Source organism: Bubalus kerabau, chromosome 23 (genome assembly GCF_029407905.1).
Source record: "Bubalus kerabau isolate K-KA32 ecotype Philippines breed swamp buffalo chromosome 23, PCC_UOA_SB_1v2, whole genome shotgun sequence".
In the NCBI taxonomy this organism is placed as follows: domain Eukaryota; kingdom Metazoa; phylum Chordata; class Mammalia; order Artiodactyla; family Bovidae; genus Bubalus; species Bubalus kerabau.
This window is the reverse complement of record NC_073646.1, coordinates 18,134,607-18,154,749: the sequence shown is the minus strand read 5'-3', so window position 1 is coordinate 18,154,749 and position 20,143 is coordinate 18,134,607. Positions and strand designations below refer to the sequence as shown.

General features: G+C 43.7%; 1 protein-coding gene across 3 annotated transcripts in view; it reads right to left on the bottom strand.

The window, feature by feature from the left end:
* The window catches only part of VPS35L (VPS35 endosomal protein sorting factor like), a 143,805-nt gene extending 127,379 nt beyond the window's left edge, over positions 1-16,426 (bottom strand). For 2 of the 3 annotated variants that reach the window (XM_055561830.1, XM_055561828.1), the window contains exons 1-2: positions 16,304-16,426; positions 4,352-4,451 (exon numbers count right to left, since the gene is read on the bottom strand). In XM_055561830.1, the coding sequence (XP_055417805.1) occupies positions 4,352-4,451; positions 16,304-16,320 (117 nt within the window). In that variant the 5' untranslated portion in view covers positions 16,321-16,426. Of the gene's footprint in view, positions 1-4,351; positions 4,452-8,082; positions 8,112-16,303 lie in introns of those variants that run through there. The other variant, XM_055561829.1, reaches the window with a different exon arrangement.
* Between the last annotated feature and the right edge of the window lie 3,717 nt (positions 16,427-20,143).

The following is a 20,143-nucleotide window of genomic DNA, read 5'->3' as shown; positions in this document are numbered from 1 at the left end:
TCTGGAGTCCTGAACTCATGGAAGAAAACTTTCCTTAAATATGGATATGTATGTGTCTGAGTGTGTGTGTGGATACATAATTTTTGTTGGTTGGGGGAATAAAAAATCCTTCCTATAGGGACTTCCCGGGTGGTCCAGTGGTGAGGTCTCCATGCTTCCAATGCCGGGGGCCTGGGGTTCGATCCCTGGTCAGGGAACTAGATTCCACATGCTGCAACTAAAGATAAAAGATCCCATATGCTGAAACTAAGACCCAGTACGGCTAACTAAAAAACTATATCCCTCAAAAGTTAACAAAAGGTTTTTATGCTTCCCATGTAGCTTTGCCTGAAGAACTGGCCACGTCTGGATGAGGAATGAGATGTGGCATCCCTGGATTCTTAGAAGTACTCACAGAGACAACAGCAACTTTATTTTTATTTTTTTTAATAGAGCCTAATTCACCTTTATCGTGGGTAGTGCTTCCATTCACACTGAGCTCTAGCTCGAGGAAGAGCCAGGATACTCACCACAGTTTTGCGCATCTTCTTGTTATTAAATTGAACCAGAAGTCCAGTTTCCAGCTGAATAAGAAGTCTGGCTGGTACTGATGTAATGCCCCCACCTTGCCCCTACCCCCACGGAGCTGTGTATATGAGGATGGTGTATTTCTGTCACAGATGCCACAGAAGACTTTCGGGATGGAGAGCTTAAAGGCATTTCAGTTAAAAGCTGACACAGACTTGCACAGGAATGTCTGCCACTGTCCCACCTGAAAACAGCCTGGAGCCCGACCATTTTTGCCTCTGGGTCCCTGTCCCTGGATACAGGAAGCCTGAATGCTGTTTTGGGGGACTCTGAAGATTTTAAACACAGCATCAGAGACACAACTGGAAGTATTGGTCAGGGAAACGAAAAGTTGACTCATAAAAAAAAGGGAGATCTCCAGAAACCATGGATTTGGAGCCAGTTGATCAGAAGTGTGGGTGGCCAAGGGACCCCCAAATTTGCTGCTGGAGTCTGAAGCTAGGGCTGCTTGATTGAAGGCCCTGCCCTAACCCTGTGGTCTAACTGCGGGGAGTCGGGTGAAGTGCCTCCACTGGGGCATGTCTGTCGTTCCTGCCTGCCTGGCATCCATTCCCCCATCTCCCAGGCTCAACAGTCCCGATTTTCTTTGGGAATGAAAGTAGCCCTACCTGACTCTCAGCTCTTACAGGCCTGGTGGAGTGGACTCTGCTCCCGGTTCCCATGGTGGGCATGAGCCCCAACCCAATCAATCAGCATATTCTACACCCCAGCACCAGGGTTGATTCGGGGAAGGATATGTATCCCAACTGAGCACACAGAAACTGCAAAGAAGAGACTCTCCTTGCTGCTGGGTTTGAGCTCCTGAGATTAGAACCAACTCACTGGTGGGTCAGCTGCAGCCACATAAGCCCATGGGGATTTGAGGGCCCTGTGAGGTTGAAGCTCAGTCTTGTGATCGCCTGCTTTATGGAATCACCTCTACATTTTCAGGTTCTCTGTCATTCAGAAACTTAATGTCCTTAGTATCCACTGGCATCTGTCAACCTCATCCCACCCAAGATGACAACCACACGGCATCTATTACTCGCTAATAAAAAAAGTGCTAACCCAAGAGGGACCATCTATATCTCTTGCCTGCTTTTTGTTTTGTTTTTTAAATAAACTCACAAATAGACTAAGATGCTATTTAAGACAGCACTCCCTATTAGTGATTAGTGTTTGTGCTAAGTCACTTCAGTCATGTCCCACTCTTTGTGACCCTATGGACTGTAGCCTGCCAGGGGATTCTCCAGGCAAGAATACCGAGCGGGTTGCCATGCCCTCTTCCAGGGATCTCACGACCCAGGGTTTGACCCACACCTCTAACGTCTCCTGCATTGGCAGGCAGGTTCTTTACCACTAGCGTCACTTGGGAAGTCTTTATATAATGAATTAATTCATCAGGTATTAAACCAAACTTAAACACCAAGTACTGCAAGGCAGGGCTGAAACTCAGTACTGTACAATCCCTTAAAATTTTTTAATTTTTCACCTTTGAGGCTTGGCTACCATAAACCAAATGTTCTTTCTCTTATGTTTATGCTTAAATGAAACCACCTCATTTTCTCAAACACCTAATTACCTTGTAGTCCTCAGATCCTGAAGCTCCCCATTTTTACTTACTTATGCTTCTGCTTTCTTTTATCCTTCACTTTCACGCAAAAACCTTTGAGGCTCATGCCATTCTCCTATACTGTTCTCCATCATTTTTATGCGGCAGTTATCAATTTATTGTGTATCAGTTCCAAATCCACCCTTTGCTGTACGTTGTGATACTAGAACTAGACCTTATAAACATTCCTCCTTGCCAGCTAGCACAGTGTTAGACTTTGTGAATAGAGGGCACTCAAAGGCAACAGCAGCAGAAGATATTCTCATCAGGGTTCCAGTCCTCCATTTTAAAATTCATTATAGAAGCTCAGTGGTCCTCAAAGACCAGTTCCAGCTGTACCCTCAGGCCACACTCTTCCCATCTGACAGCTCTATCAAATTTCTTTGCCATAGGCAACCTGTGTGTTCCTGTGATAGCCATACCCTCTTCAACGATGCTGAATTTCAGCCTGGGGTTGGGGGAGAGGCTCTATCATAAGTCCTCAAAGTTCCTTCACTAGCCACTGTTCCTCAACCTGGAGTTGATGTCTGCATCTTTGTACCTGGTACTTTTGGACCTCTTAGAGCAAGGTTGGCACTGTTATAAGGCAAATACTTTAGGCTTTGTGGGCCAAATAGTCTGTCCCAATTCAACTCTGCATGAAAACAGATAATATATAAATGAATGACTATGGCTGTGTTCCAATAAAACTTTATTTACAAAACTGCGCTACTGGCGATAATAATGCCAACTCCTGCTTTAGCCCTGTTTCATCCTTTATAGTAATTAGCTATCTTTTACTAATTAACAATTCTTTAAATTTCTCTGTTCAAAAATCTTCTATAGTTTCTGTTGCCTGACTTGGCCCCTGACTGACTGATCTGCCTTGCCACTGACATGTGGTTATTTCCTCTACTACCTGCCTTATTTTTGCTCTGGACATTTATCTAACTTTCCATGCTATATCCTACTCTTTGCAACTCTGCAAAAAGAAGCCTCAATTAAATGTCCATATGACAAATTCACAACATTTTCAACCCCAAAACTGTACCCTATCAGAATCTTAACAACAATATAATATTCTGATCACAATTTCCTTTGCTTCCAGCTCTCACACTCTCACTCTGACCAAATCTGTTCTCTGAGCTCAGAGACTTCTCTGCTTCTTCCACCAGGCAGCTAGTGCATCTAAGAATGTCTCACAACCATAAAGATTCAAGGGTCTCCAATTTCAGCAGGCATCTGTATGCCACTTAACATTCCTTTTACAAGCCCTTGGTCTGCTCTCTTTCCCACTTCCCTTAGAATATGAAGCCTAACCACATTCCTTGCCTCCAAACCCCTACTGCCACCCTAGCTTCATTTAGTGAAATAAATTAACAACTTATTGCTAAAAAACTAAGACCAGGAGGAATCAAAACTTTTACAACTTTCTGACCTCTCCCATAAACCTGCCTGAAAGAAATTAAGACATAATGAATATTTACAGCAGCATTATTCATAATAATAAAAAACCATAAACAGGAACTGCCCTGGTAGTACAGTGGATAAGAATCCTCCTGCCAATGCAGGGGACGTGGGTTCAATCCCTGCTCCGGGAAGATTCCACATGCTGCAGAGCACCAAAGCCTGTGGACCAAAAGTACTGAGCCCATGTGCTGCAACTTCTGAAGCCAACACGCTGTAAGTACTGAAGCCTGTGCACCGAGAGCCTGTGCCCCACAAGAAGAGAAACCACTGCAATAAGAAGCCCGTGGGCCAAAACTAGAGAGCAGCCCCCACTCACCACAACCAGAGAAAGTTGGCACAAAGCAACGAAGACTCAATGCAACCAAAAACTAAATAAATGAACTTTTTTAAAAAAAAGCAAAAAGTACAAATAATCAAAAACATCAGTTACTGGGTGACTGGATAAACAAAATATGGTACACCCCTACAATGGAGGTAACAGTACTTACAGCGACCTTAATACTTCAAATAGGAGCCTCCAAATCAGGAACAAAGGCATCCCACACTCGTGACCACCTCACTAACATGACAAAGGGAATCAAAATGATGGTGGGTGAAACCATCACAAAAAATGGGGCAGAGAACAAACTGGTAGATTTAAAAATCCAAAATCAGCTACCGCTGACAAAATGAGAAAGAACCAGGAACGCTGTCTATAATTTTATGGAATAGGAATGTTATAGGGGGACCCTTGACAAAACTTACTGTTATTGGTTTCAGTGGGTGATAGTCCCCAAACTCCAGCGGTACAGCCTCCAATCGGCATGATGCAAACTCAGCCTTGTAGTTCCTATTCCTGGAATGCCTGGTAAACAGCAAAACCCAGAAACCAATTTAGTTGGAGATGCATACACATTAAAAACTTTTTGCGTAAAAAAAAAAATTGTTTTTGATGAGACAATTGACAGTGGAACAGTATTTCTACCAAGACCAGTAAGTAATGGTAATTTTTTTTTAAATTTTTTAATGGTTTGAAGGTATAAAGAGCTGCCAAGGCAAACAAAACCCGTGAGGCCAGACACCAGAACAAAGGGAAGCTCAGTGAGGTGAAGCCAACTTCTTGCTGGCTATCTCTGGCTGGGCACTGTTGATTCTTGACATGGGACAAGAGGCTGAAGCCAGGCAGAGTGCGGCTGCTAGGAGGCAGAGCAGCCAAAGAGCTTTAAGGAAAACTCACAAGGCTGGCGACAGAAACTGGGGTTCAGGGCTATGGAGACAGCCAGGGCTTAATGGAAGAGCTTCCAAAGAAAAGGGAAGGCTGAGAAGTGAGAGATTTGGTCCTGGTTTCCCTTCAAAGTAGTCACCAATTAAGCTGTATGGAGCAAGAGGAAGAAGCCAAATAGATGAAGAGCAGGCAGTTTCATCAGTCTGGTGGAGAACCAACAAGTAAAGGGATTAGTGAAAAGAAAAATAAAGGGGGAGAGATTATTCACATTGAGGCACAGAAAGGAGAAAATATGAAAAGCACAGAAGAGCGGAAAAGACGAAAAGGACACGAAGGAACGCCTAACACACATATCTGAATTTTGAAGAAGAGAGAAAGAACAGGCAGAAGCAGCATTTGAACAGATAATAGCTAAAAAATTTCCCAAACTAAAGACATCAATTCAGAGATTCAAGAAACATTTGTGCCCCAAGCAAGACGAGTATAAAAACAAAACAAAAAACCACCATACTTAGGGCCTTCATAATAAAATGGCTAAAAACTAAAATGAGAATTTCTTAAGAGAAATAAAGATACGTTATTATCAAAGGACAACACTAAGATTATTATCTCTGCATAAAATAAGATCCAGAAGACAAAGGAATACTGGAGTATTAGAGTACTGAAAGAAAATAATTGCTAACCAAGAATTTTAGACCTAGTTAAACTATCTTGCAAACATTATAGCAAAACAAAGAAGTTCCCCGTCAAAGAAAAGGGAGAAAAGCAGCAGTAGCAGAACCACACGTTAAATTTTTTTAAATGCTGAAAGTAGAAGGAAAATGATCCCAGCTGAAAGCAAAAAATATGCATGTGTATATGTATTTCCAGAGAAGGCAATGGCACCCCACTCCAGTACTCCTGCCTGGCAAATCCCATGGACGGAGGAGCCTGGTAGGCTGCAGTCCATGGGGTCGCTAAGAGTCAGACACAACTGAGCAACTTCACTTTCACTTTTCACTTTCATGCATTGGAGAAGGAAATGGCAACCCACTCCACTGTTCTTGCCTGGAGAATCTCAAGAGACGGGTGAGCCTGGTGGGCTGCCATCTATGGGGTCGCACAGAGTCAGACACGACTGAAGTGACATAGCAACAATATGTATTTCAGTTCAGTTCAGTCACTGAGTCAGGTCCGACTCTTTGTGACCCCATGGACTGCATCCATACATGACTACTGGAAAAACCATAGCTTTGACTAGACAGACCTTTGTTGGCCAAGTAATATCTCTGCTTTTTAATATGCTGTCTAGGTTGGTCATAGCTTTTCTTCCAAGAAGTGCACATCTTTTAATTTCATAGCTGCAATCACCATCTGCAGTGATTTTGCAGCCCAAGAAAATAAAGTCTGTCACTGTTTCCATTGTTTCCCCATTTATTTGCCATGAAGTGATGGGACTGGATGCCATTATCTTAGTTTACAGAATGTTGAGTTTTAAGCCAGCTTTTTCTCTCTCCTCTTTCGCCTTCAAGAAGCTCTTTAGTTTCTCTTCTCTTTCTGCCATAAGTTGGTGATGGACAGGGAGGGCTGGTGTGCTACAGTCCATGGGGTCACAAAGAGTTGCACACGGCTGAGCTTCTGAACAACAACAACAATTCATATATGCAATATGTACAAAAGAGCACAAAAGATAAAGGTACAGGTAAAACTAAATCAACTACAAAAAATAACTTCTTATGGTGTTTACAGTATACATGGAGTAAGAATGCATGACAACTAGAACATAAAAGGCGGAAGACATACTACTTAAAAACTCAGAAAATTGTCACAGCACAGGAAGCTGGCCCCTTTGTTTCCTTGGCCTCCAAATGCCTTGAATTCATCCCTCCCCCCTCAAACCCACCCCCATTCACAGCTTCTTAACTTTATTAATATTTGTATGAACCCCAAATCTAGTCAGCAGTTAACTGGCTTTACTCAGTAAGCCCCACCAACCCAGAAATCTAACACAGTACCAAAGAAATGAAACCCCATGCCATTTCACTTCTATCCCTTTCCAAATAAATTTCACTTTGGGTGTAGGAAAGGAGAAAAACTAGTGAACAACACAGACCAGCCTCTGCTTGTTTTTGTTTTTAAACGAAAACTCCTACCACAATATACTGCCTAGTTCCTTTGGGTCACATTTACTAATCATATACTGCCTTCATCTTCCAAAAATATTGCAGCTGAATTCATTGCTGAACCAGTCTTCCAAGCTCCTTTTAATATGCCACCAACCAACTCTTGATTAATAAAACAAAACCCTGAAGAATAAATTGGAAGACTAGTCATCAACAGCCCTAATGGAGTTTTAAAAATCAGATTATACTTTTCCTCCTTTCAGATCACTCTTAACTTTATCAGTAGAATACTGAAAAGCTAATTGAATGAGTAGAAATATAATCTGACCTGAAATTTAACTGCAAATGTGTTTTTCACTTCTATAATAATTATTAGCAAATCAACAGCTGCAAAAAGCACAAAGTCAAAACAACAAGATGATGTGACACACAACTAAATATCTGTTCTCATTTATTACGTGCTTATTAATGTTGGGGCCCACAGTAAGCCACCCCAAAATATGGCATATTATTTTGAATTAAAGTTACTTAAGAAAAAGATGATATAAAAAGGGACAGTTTGACCCTCCTCTCTGTCTTCCTGAAAGCAGGAAATAAGTCTCCCATGTCAGAAGTGCTCTCCCTGAATCTGAAGGTAGAAGGACACCCTTGTCATCAGAGACAGGGAATTCAGGGCCAGTTCGGTTCAGTTCAGTTGCTCAGTCGTGTCCAAATCTTCTCAACCCCATGAATCGCAGCACACCAGGCCTCCCTATCCATCACCAACTCCCAGAGTTCACTCAGACTCATGTCCATCGAGTCAGTAATGCCATCCAGCCATCTCATCCTCTGTCGTCCCCTTCTCCAGTGTATAAAGTGAGCCTCATTATCTCTTTACTACCACAGGTCTGCTGTTTAGATTCTTCACTAATTAAGCACCCAAAGCCTAACTTAGAAAGACTAGAGAACTAATCTTTCTTCCTTCCTAACTAGGAAAGATTAGAGACCTCTTAAAGAAAATTAAAGATATCAAGGGAATATTTCATGCAAAGATGAGCACAATAAAGGAGAGAAATGGTATGGACCTAACAGAAGCAGAAGATATTAAGAAGAGGCGGCAAGAATACACAGAAGAACTGTACAAAAAAGATCTTCACAACCAAGATAATCACGATGGTGTGATCACTCACCTAGAGCCAGACATCCTGGAATGCGAAGTCAAGTGAGCCTTAGTCACTACAAACAAAGCTAGTGGAGGTGATGAATTTCCAGTTGAGCTACTTCAAATCCTAAAAGATGATGCTGTGAAAGTGCTGCATGCAACATGTCAGCAAATTTGGAAAACTCAGCAGTGGCCACAGGACTGGAAAAGATTAGTTTTCACTCTAATCCCAAAGAAAGGCAATGCCAAAGAATGCTCAAACTACTGCACAACTGCACTCATCTCACATGCTAGCAAAGCATTGTTCAAAATTCTCCAAGCCAGGCTTCAACAGTACGTGAACCATGAACTTCCAATATTCAAGCTGGATTTAGAAAAGGCAGAGGAACCAGAGATCAAATTGCCAACATCTGCTGGATCATCGAAAAAGCAAGACAGTTCCAGAAAAACATCTACTTCTGCTTTACTGACGATGCCAAAGCCTTTGACTATGTGGATCACAACAAACTGTGGAAAATTCTTCAAGAGATGGGAATACCAGACGACCTGACCCGCATCCTGAGAAATCTATATTCAGTTCAAGAAGCAACAGTTAGAACTGGACATGAAACAACAGACTGGTTTCAAATTGAGAAAGGAGTACATCAAGGCTATATATTGTTACCCTACTTATTTAACTTCTATGCAGTGTACATCATGTGAAATGCTGGGCTGGATGAAGCACAAGCTGGAGTCAAGATTGCCAGGAGAAATATCAATAACCTCAGATGCGCAGATGACATCACCTTACGGCAGAAAGTGAAGAACTAAAGAGCCTCTTGATGAAAGTGAAAGAGGAGAGTGAAAAAGTTGGCTTAAAACTCAACATTCAGAAAACAAAGATCATGGCATCTGGTCCCATCACTTCACGGCAAATAGATGCGGAAACAATGGAAACAGTGACAGACTTTATTTTCCTGGGCTCCAAAATCACTGCAGATGGTGGCTGCAGCCATGAAATTAAAAGACGCTTGCTCCTTGGAAGAAAAGCTGTGACCAACCTAGACAGCATATTAAAAAGCAGAGACATTACTTTGCCAACAAAGGTCCATCTAGTCAAGGCTATGGTTTTTCCAGTAGTCATGTATGGAAATCAGAGTTGGACTATAAAGAAAGCTGAGTGCTGAAGAATTAATGCTTCTGAACTGTGATGTTGGAGAAGACCCTTGAGAGTCTCTTGGACTGCAAGGAGATCCAACCAGTCAATCCTAAAGGAAATCAGTACTGAATATTCATTGGAAGGACTGATGCTGAAGCTTAAAGTCCAATATTTTGGCCACCTGATGAGAAGAACCAACTCATTGGAAAAGACCCTGAGGCTGGTAAAGACTGAAGACAGGAAGAGAAGGGGACAACAGAGGATGAGATGGTTGGATGGATGGCATCACCGACACAATGGAAATGCGTTTGAGTAGGCTCCAGGAGTTGGTGATGGACAGGGATGCCTGGCATGCTGCAGTCCATGGGGTCACAAAGAGCCTGACAAGATTGAGCCACTGAAATGAACTGACAGAAAGCCTAACTTTCTTTGTTCTGTCAATTCCTCACAAGTTTATAGTTTCTTTGTCTAAAAAAGTATAAGAGCTGCCCTATTGTGACCACTTCTTAGGTCTCATTTCCATGAGACATCCAAGGCACGTAAATTAAAACTTGTCTCTTTTCTCCCATTGATTTAATCTTGTGTCAGTTTTATTAGTGCAGCCACAAGAAATCAAGAGAGTGGGGGCAGAGGGGGATTTCCCCTCCCTGACACTATACATCAGGATGCAGGCCAAGGCCCTTAACCTCTATTACCACATTTAATACTTTGGCCACCTGATGCGAAGAGCTGACTCATTGGAAAAGACCCTGATGCTGGGAAAGATTGAGGGCAGGAGGAGAAGGGGACGACACAGGATGAGATGGCTGGATGTCATCACCGACTTGATGGAAATGGGTTTGGGTGGACTCCGGGAATTGGTGACGGACAGGGAGGCCTGGCGTGCTGTAGTTCATGGTGTCGCAAAGAATCGGACACGACTGAGCGACTGAACTGAACCCCATTTAATCAACTTTATGAGGTAGGCACTATGATTACGTCCATTTCTCAGATGGAGAAGCTGATGCTGTTGGTTAACTTGGGACAGGTGAGCATGTGACAAAGACAGATGCATACTGAGGCAGCCTGCCTCTAGGATTCAGCAGTTCTATAGATCATCCACAGGTCACCTTGAGAATTTGAAAAAGCAATTGTCATTTTAAGGACTGAGCTCTGAAATGATTTTTTTTTTAAGTTTGAGGGAAGGATTCTTTCGGGGGAAAAATACTGCTTCTGATAAAACAAAACCTTAAAAAAAAAAAGGGGGGAAGAAACATTTACCCTTCCTGAAAGTCCATGTCAAGTTGCTATTTTGATTTTTCAATCACATCTTCTGTTACTTCCATCATTTCCTCAGCTTTGCTCTCAGTTCCTTCTGTGTGTGTGTGCGCGCATTCATGCGTGTGCACTTAGTCGTGTGTGACTCTTTGTTGCCACATGGACTGCAGCCCACCAGGCACCTCTGTTCACGGAATTTTCCAGGCAAGAATACTGGAGTGGGTTGCCATTTCCTACAAAAGCATTTTCTCCAAAGCCTGGGTCTTTGATAAGGCTCACAGTGACCTCTAGTGGGCATTTCCTCAAAAAGCCTTGCTTTTCTTCTTCCTGTGAATGCACCTGATAAACTGCTAAAAATCCCCGCAAATCCCAGCTCCCAGCAATGCAAAAGGTTGGTCAGGTTCCTTGGCAGTTGCCACAGAAAAAAGGCCAACATTTCATATCTCCACTCTGAGCTTGGTCAGACCTCCGGCTACTCCAAGTACAGCCCACAGATCATCAGCAAGGGCTTCACTGGGGAGTGCTGAAATATCCCGACCTACAGAATCAGGGTCTGTATTTCACCAAAATTCCCAAGTGATTGAAATGCACATTAAAGATTAACACTGCCCTATTTTTAAATTATTTACAGTGAATAACACGAATGCATATAAATCCTATTACCAGTTACTAAATGAATCTCCTTATGCTGGAAACAGTAAAATCCACTAACTCCTTTTTTTTTTTTTTAGTAATTTTATTTAATTATTTTTGGCTGTGCTGGGTCTTTGCTGCTGCTCTGGCTTTTCTCTAGTTGCAGCAAGCAGGGGTTACTCTCTAGTTTTGGTGCTCAGGCTTCTCAATGTGGTGGCTTCCCATGTCACGGGCTTGGGTAGTTGTGGGCTCAGCAGTTGCAGCTCCCGGGCTCTAGAGCACAGGCTCAATAGTTGTGTGGCGCACAGGCTTAGTTGCTCCAAGCTATGTGGGATCTTCCTGGATCAGGGATTTAATCCATGTCTCCTGCACTGGCAGGTGGATTCTTCAACACTGAGAGACCACAGAAGCTCCAACTAACCGCTTTTTAATTCTCAAGTGATTTTTTAATTGCTAATGACATAATCTGGCCACACAACTTTTTATCCCCCAATCACAATGTACTCCCCTTCCCTAACGGTCTTAAAATGATGTAGAAATTATGACTCCAAGGAACAGTATTTTTAACAGTGCTATGACCACAGGATTGAATAGGAAATGCCATCCACAGTGCACTGGACATCTCACAAGTGAAGTCAGTGGTAACAAAAAGTGTGGGTGAAAAGAGGTATTCTGGGGAGACCCATGACAACACAGCAGGATTCAGGAGCCGCACAATCCAAGAACCTCAGCCCACGACCTAGGCTGAAGGACCAGCTAACGATAATGATTAAAATCACAGGATGATAAATCTACCATATGACACAGCAATCCCACTACTGGGCATACACCCTGAGGAAACCAGAACTGAAAAAGACACATGTACCCCGATGTTCACTGCAGCACTATTTACAGTAGCTAGGACATGGAAGCAACACAGATGTCCACTGGCAGATGAATGGAAAAGGAAGTTGTGGTACATACACACAATGAAATATTACTCAGGTATAAACAGGCACGTATTTAAGTTAGTTCTAATGAAGTGGATGAACCTAGAACCTGTCATACAGAGTAAAATAAGTCAGAAAGAGAAAGACAAATATGATATATTAACACATATATATGGAGTCTAGAAAGATGGTACCGATGATCCTATGTGCAGGGCAACAAAGGAGACACAGACATAAAGAACAGACTTTTGAACTCAGTGGGAGGAGAGGGTGGGATGATTTGAGAGAATAGCATTTAAATATAAACATTAGCATATGTATATGTAGAGAGCCAGGGGGAGCTTGATGACTCAGGGCACCCAAAGTTAGTGCTCTGTGACAACCTGAAGGGATGGGTAGGGGGAGGTGGAAGGGGGGTTCAGGAGGGAGGGGACACATGTGACTATGGCCGACTCATGTCAAAACCATCACAATACTGTAAAGTAATTATCCTCCAATTAAAAATTTTTTTTTTAATCACAGGCTTGAGCTTCAAACCTCAGTGCTCCTTGCAGGCTGTAAAACTAACTGAACGGCTTCATCTTTCTGTCTCCATTTTTTCATCTGAAAAATGGGAGTCTTAGGAGGGAAGATGTTGCACATTCAGCTCTAAGCACAGCATCCAGCACAAAATAAAAGCTCAATAAATATCTCAGTTAATGTTACAAACACTTTTCTCCTCTGAGGGCCTCCTTAGTTTCCTCATTCATTCCATAATATCATTCAACACCTACTATCTGCCAAGCTCCATGCCAAGCACTGAAAATACAATGATGGTTAAAACTCAGTCCCTTTAACTTGAAGAGCATTGAGTCTCCAGAGCAAACTGAAAGATGAACACATGCTACCACAGACAGAAATGTTTACAGGACAGTCAGACTAAGAACTGTGGAAACCCTTGATGCTAAAAGCTTTATGGATCCTCTCTCTGTAAAGTAAAAAAAAATATATATATATATAGTCATTGTTTAGTCACTAAACAACTCTTTGTGTCCCTCCATCCATGCTATTTCCCAGGCAAGAATACTGGAATGGGTTGCTATTTCCTTCTCCAGGGGATCTTCCTGACCCAGGGATTGAACTCTAGTCTCTTGCATTGGCAGGCGGATTCTTTACCACTGAGCCACCTGGGAAGCCACAAAGTAAAATATACCAAAGGTAAAAATGCTCTGAAATTAAAGAGCATCTTCCTGGATCTTCTAATTACAAAATTCCAGCTAACCAATTTCACTGAAGCCATATGTTATGGCATTTAAGTCTTAGTAATGCTGCACTCAATATGCCAGCAAATTTGGAAAACTCAGCAGTGGCCACAGGACTGGAAAAGGTCAGTTTTCATTCCAATCCCAAAGAAAGGCAATGCCAAAGAATGCTCAAACTACCACACAATTGCACTCATCTCACATGCTAGTAAAGTAATGCTCAAAATTCTCCAAGCCAGGCTTCAGCAATACGTGAACCGTGAACTTCCTGATGTTCAAGCTGGTTTTAGAAAAGGCAGAGGAACCAGAGATCAAATTGCCAACATCCGCTGGATCATAGAAAAAGCAAGAGAGTTCCAGAAAAACATCTATTTCTGCTTTATTGACTACACCAAAGCCTTACTGTGTGGATCACAATAAACTGTGGAAAATTCTGAAAGAGATGGGAATACCAGACCACCTGACCTGCCTCTTGAGAAATTTGTATGCAGGTCAGGAAGCAACAGTTAGAACTGGACATGGAACAATAGACTGGTTCCAAATAGGAAAAGGAGTAGGTCAAGGCTGTATGTTGTCACCCTGCTTATTTAATTTATATGCAGAGTACACCATGAGAAACATTGGACTGGAAGAAGCACAAGTTGGAATCAAGATTGCTGGGAGAAATATCAATAACCTCAGATATGCAGATGACATCACCCTAATGGCAGAAAGTGAAGAGGAACTCAAAAGCCTCTTGATGAAAGTGAAAGTGGAGAGTGAAAAAGTTGGCTTAAAGCTCAACATTCAGAAAACGAAGATCATGGCATCTGGTCCCATTACTTCATGGGAAACAGATGGGGAAACAGTGGAAACAGTGTCAGACTTTATTTTTGGGGGCTCCAAAATCACTGCAGATGGTGACTGCAGCCATGAAATTAAAAGACGCTTACTCCTTGGAAGGAAAGTTATGACCAACCTAGACAGCATATTCAAAAGCAGAGACATTACTTTGCCAACAAAGGTCCGTCTAGTCAGGGCTATGGTTTTACCTGTGGTCATGTATGGACATGAGAGTTGGACTGTGAAGAAGGCTGAGCGCCAAAGAATTGATGCTTTTGAACTGTGGTGTTGGAGAAGACTCTTGAGAGTCCCTTGGACTGCAAGGAGATCCAACCAGTCCATTCTGAAGGAGATCAGCCCTGGGATTTCTTTGGAAGGACTGATGCTAAAGCTGAAACTCCAGTACTTTGGCCACCTCATGCAAAGAGTTGAGTCATTGGAAAAGACTCTGATGCTGGGAGGGATTGGGGGCAGGAGGAGAAGGGGACGACAGAGGATGAGATGGCTGGATGGCATCACTGACTCGATGGACGTGAGTCTCAGTGAACTCCGGGAGTTGGTGATGGATAGGGAGGCCTGGCGTGCTGCAATTCACGGGGTCGCAAAGAGTCGGATATGACTGAGCGAGTGAACTGAACTGAACTGAATTCCCTACAAGGACTTTTGCATGACCAGGTCAAAGAAAACTCAGGGCAGGACATATAAGAATTCACTGTCATCTAATCCTAATTTAGTGTACCGAGCCTTTGAAGGAAGACTCTTTAAAGAGTTAGCCAGGTGAAGGAAATACAAACCACAAGTATGTACCTGATTATTTCTTTTTTTTTTCCCCCATCCCAGGCAGATATTTATTGCAGTTTCAGACTTTCTTCTACCACCATTTAAAAAAGGACCTGCCCATTGTTATGTGCCTTTAACCACTTCACATCACTTGCAGAGAAATATTAGAAAGTAATTTCCCTTTCTGAGATGTAGAGGAGAGCTCACGTGCCCCTATGATTCCACCACTATCACAACTTGCTCCGGTTCTTCACATAACTGTCCTAGGAAATCCCATGGACAGAGGGACGCAAAGAGTTCTTTACACTTAGTGACTAAACAACAACTATGCTGCTAAGACGCTTCAGTCGTGTCCAATTCTGGGCGACCCCATAGACGGCAGCCCACCAGTCTCCCCCGTCCCTGGGATTCTCCAGGCAAGAACACTGGAGTGGGTTGCCATTTCCTTCTCCAATGCAGGAAAGTGAAAAGTGAAAGGGAAGTCGCTCAGTCGTGTCTGACTCTTAGCGACCCCATGGACTGCAGCCTACCAGGCTCCTCCATCCATGGGATTTTCCAGGCAAGAATACTGGAGTGGGGTGCCATTGCCTTCTCCGATGTGTGTATATATATATACACACACACACACATATATATATACATATATATACACACATATATATTTTTTATTTTTATTTTTATTTTACTTTACAAAGAGAGGAGCCATAAGGCTTCAGCTACTGCTGAAGCGCCAATCTCTCCTAGCTACTCCAGCCAGAAGGGCCCCTACACACCCATTAGCCTCCGCACACGCCCACAGCTCCTTCTCGATGAACTCCTATTCAACCTCCAAAACTCAATTTATGACTCTTCCTCTCAAGCCTTCCCCAAGCCGTCAGGTGTGCCTCATCCCAAAGCCTTCTTTGGTCCTTCTTCTATTCTGCGTATCTGCTCCGCTAAACAGCAGCTCCTTGAATCCAAGGAGTGTATCTAAGGGTTCTGTATCCTCGAGTTCTGCACCCTCACGGTGCAGGGAGAGAGCCCTGCACAGAGTCGGATGAATGGCAAGTCTCCTGTACAAGAAGCCAGTCATTCAGAACACAGCCAGGCCCTCCGAGTTGTCCAGACCAGAGCTGAGTCCACCATTCTCTGCATCCGCGCCCCCAGGACACCCGACAACTTCTGGGAAAGCGGAAGCCGGGGAACTTGAGCTTTTTTTTAAGAAAACGAATGGAGAAAGGAGCGGGGAGGGCGATAGGAGGAGAGGACCAAGACCCCACCGGTCAGGCATTAGGAATGTCCTCTGAATCCGGATAGCCGCCCCACCCGGAGATTGGGTGGGAGACTTCACCAAACCCAACGGAGAACAGTTCATACACTCCCTCGCGGAGACACACACCCAGAAACAAGAGTCCCAAAGACAACCAAGGCCACTACCTCCCTAAAGCCCACTCGCCGCTTCTTCCTTACCAGGGAAAGGCGGCCATCTTCCCAGTCACATGACCGGTGGGTCTGAAACCGCCCGCCCAATTCACCCTCTCAGACCCCGCCCCTCCCAGCCGCCATGTTTGCGAGGGGCGGGCTCACTCCTGACGCGCCGGGCCGCCGAAGTTGCGCTGACGTCAGTGGGGACTTTTGTGGCAGGTGAACGTCTGGTCCGCACCGCCCTCTGGAGGCGGTGAAGAATCCAGACGCCTACTGCAGATGGTGACTGCAGCCATGAAATTAAAAGACGCTTACTCCTTGGAAGGAAAGTTGTGACCAACCTAGATAGCATATTCAAAAGCAGAGACATTACTTTGCCAACAAAGGTCCGTCTAGTCAAGGCTATGGTTTTTCCAGTGGTCATGTATGGATGTGAGAGTTGGACTGTGAAGAAGGCTGAGCGCCAAAGAATTGATGCTTTTGAACTGTGGTGTTGGAGAAGACTCTTGAGAGTCCCTTGGACTGCAAGGAGATCCAACCAGTCCATTCTGAAGGAGATCAGCCCTGGGATTTCTTTGGAAGGAATGATGCTAAAGCTGAAACTCCAGTACTTTGGCCACCTCATGCGAAGAGTTGACTCATTGGAAAAGACTCTGATGCTGGGAGGGATTGGGGGCAGGAGGAGAAGGGGATGACAGAGGATGAGATGGCTGGATGGCATCACTGACTCGATGGACGTGAGTCTCAGTGAACTCCGGGAGTTGGTGATGGACAGGGAGGCCTGGCGTGCTGCGATTCATGGGGTCGCAAAGAGTCGGACACGACTGAGCAACTGAACTGAACTGAGATAGGGACAAAAGAGAGGACTAGATGGTTGGATGGCATCAGGGAGTCAATGGACATAAGTTTGTGGAGGACAGGGGAGCCTGGCGTGCTGCAGTTAATGGGGTCACCAAGAGTCAGACATGACTGAGCGACTGACCAACAACTGAGGGAAGATGGTAACCCCAGCAGAGGATGGGAAGGTGCCCCTAGGCTGGCTTTTGAGGCTAATTCTATTTGGCTGGCTAAGCCACGCCCCCTCTGCCAGCCAACCACGCCCCACTCCGTGCACCAAAAAAGTTAGGCACTTCCGATATTCTGCTCCCTCCCAGGAATAATAACGTGCGTCTCTAAGGGCTGCCCTAGATGCAAATGGATAACTCTCGACTGGAACTAAACTGGAAAAATGGGAGTTAGCATTTCACCCCACTTAGCAGAGCCATACGTTTCTATGAAGGTACCTGTTCGTTTGCACTACATAACTTCCTGTGCTCTGGTGTTTTCTATGATTTAAAAAAGAAAAATAATAATAATAATAATTCAGGATATTTTAACAAATGCTTACCATTGTAGCTTCCCTTGTGTCTCAGCCGGTAACGAATCCGTCTGCGATGCAGGAGACCTCGGTTCGATCCCTGGGTTGGGAAGATCCCCTGGAGAAGGGAAAGGCTACCCACTCCAGTATTCTGGCCTGGAGAATTCCATGGACTGTATAGTCCATGGGGTCGCAAATAGTCGGACACGGCTAAGCGACTTTCACACCATTGTAAGTAAACCTGTGTCATGCTGAGGAGTTTGCATTCAATTTTCATTTATTCCTCGGTAAACCTCTGAGACCAGTCCTGGGTGTTCATAGGCAGGACTGATGCTGAGGCTGAAACTCCAATACTTTGGCCACCGCATGTGAAGAGTTGACTCATTGGAAAAGATCCTGATGCTGGGAGGGATTGGGGGCAGGAGGAGAAGGGGATGACAGAGGATGAGATGGCTAGATGGCATCACCAACTCAATGCACATGAGTTTGGGTGAACTCCGGGAGTTGGTGATGGACAGGGAGGCCTGGCATGCTGCGATTCATGGGGTCGCAGAGTCGGACATGACTGAGCAACTGAACTGAAACCTCTGAAATAAACACCATTATCACCTGGTCCCATCACTTCACAGCAAATAGATGGGGAAAAAATGGAAACAGTGAGAGACTATTTTCTTGGGCGCCAAAATCACTGCAGATGGTGACTGAACCATGAAATTAGAAGACGCTCCTTAGACGAAAAGCTATGACAAACCTAGACAGCATATTACAGACATTACTTTGCTGGCAAATGTCCATATATGCAAAGCTATGGTTTTTCCAGTAGTCATGTATGGATGTGAGAGTTGGACCATAGAGCTGAGCACAGAATTGATGCTTTTGAACTGTGGTGTTGGAGAAGACACTTAAGAGTCGGTCCTTTGGACAGCAAGATCAAGCCAGTCAATCCTAAAGGAAATCAACCCTGAATATTCATTGGAAGGACTGATGCTGAAGCTCCAATTCTTTGGCCACCTGATGGGAAGAACTGAGTCACTGGAAAAGACCCTGATGCTGGGAAAGATTGAAGGCAGGAGGAGAAGGGGACAACAGAGGATGAGATGTTTGAATGGCATCACCGACTCGATGAACATGAGTTTGAGAAAGCTCTGGGAGTTGGTGATGGACAGGGAATCCTGGAGTGCTGCAGTCCATGGGGTCCCAAAGAGTCAGACATGACTGAGTGACTGAACTGATTGAATGACCTAGTATGGCTAGTAAGTGCCCCAACTGGGATTTGACCTGACTCCAAACCTGACTACTAGTTTAATCTAACAGAGATCTAATGGGGGAGACTGTTGGTTAACAGTTGGTTAATCACAAGGCAGCAACAGATCCTCACTTTCCCTTTTCAAGAGTTTTTGTCTTTTTCTGACATAAAGAGGTTAGAAAACTACATTCTCAAAAACCTCCTCAGGAAAACGCAATAGAACATACCCCTAACTCTCTAACAGAATATGTTGTTTACCACGCTGAGTCCTAGTTTCTTCATCTTTGAAATTATGATAATTCTGACTGAGGTGAAGGGAAACGATTATAAAATGCCCAGCAAATAAATGATCAGCACTCAGTTAAGCAGTACATCACTCACTTGGAGGCTAAAAAATCTTACTGTACCTTCTGTGACCTTCCTGTTTTCAGAGCTTTACTTTTTGTGGCAGCAGACTATGCAGTGTATCATAAAGCAGAGCTTCTCCCATTTGAATTGCACAGATTCACCTGGGCATCTTGTTAAATGCAGGTTCTAATTCAGGTCTGGAGCAGTGCCTGGGCTTCTACATTTCTAACAAGTCCCCACATGGCCCTGATGCTGGTCTCTCGATACAGAAGGGACTGTAAGTTGTGGGGTGGGGGGCTGAGAGGGGCAGCATATAACTCAGGAGGCAGTAGAGCAGACCAACATCATTCGCTCCTTAGCATATTCAATCACTGAATCTGAACCCTGTTTTATCAAGTGTATTACACAAATAATGGAAGTAATCCTGAAACAGGCTGTTATGTAAAATGTGAATGAGAGGTTTTTCCCACTGTAGGTGAGAAGCAAAACCATAGTTCTGGTGGCTACGCTATCTACCACATCAAGAAACTGACAAAAAACAGATTAAACAAATGAAACGGTATTATTTTACTGTTAAGTATAACTTTGGCTAAACGTGTTTGTTCTCAGAGCTGTTTTTAAAACCTAACCATTTGTTCTCAGACCTGTTTTTAAAACCTAACCAATGTGACACCACTGTACCATATCCCAATCTGATTTGCTGTATTCCATGACTGAAAGTCTCCTTTGTTTTTCAAAATTATTTTTAAACCTATATGTATGCTCACTATGGTCTGTTAGGAATACCTTTCCAACTTCACTTTTTTTTTTTTTATAACTACTACTCTTCATTTCAGGGAAAGAAGGGGAGTTGTGTGTGGTTGTTCATGGGACAGTGACACCTAACAAAAAAAAGATCTTCATCTCCAAAATGGATCCTTGTTTTCAGCTCAAT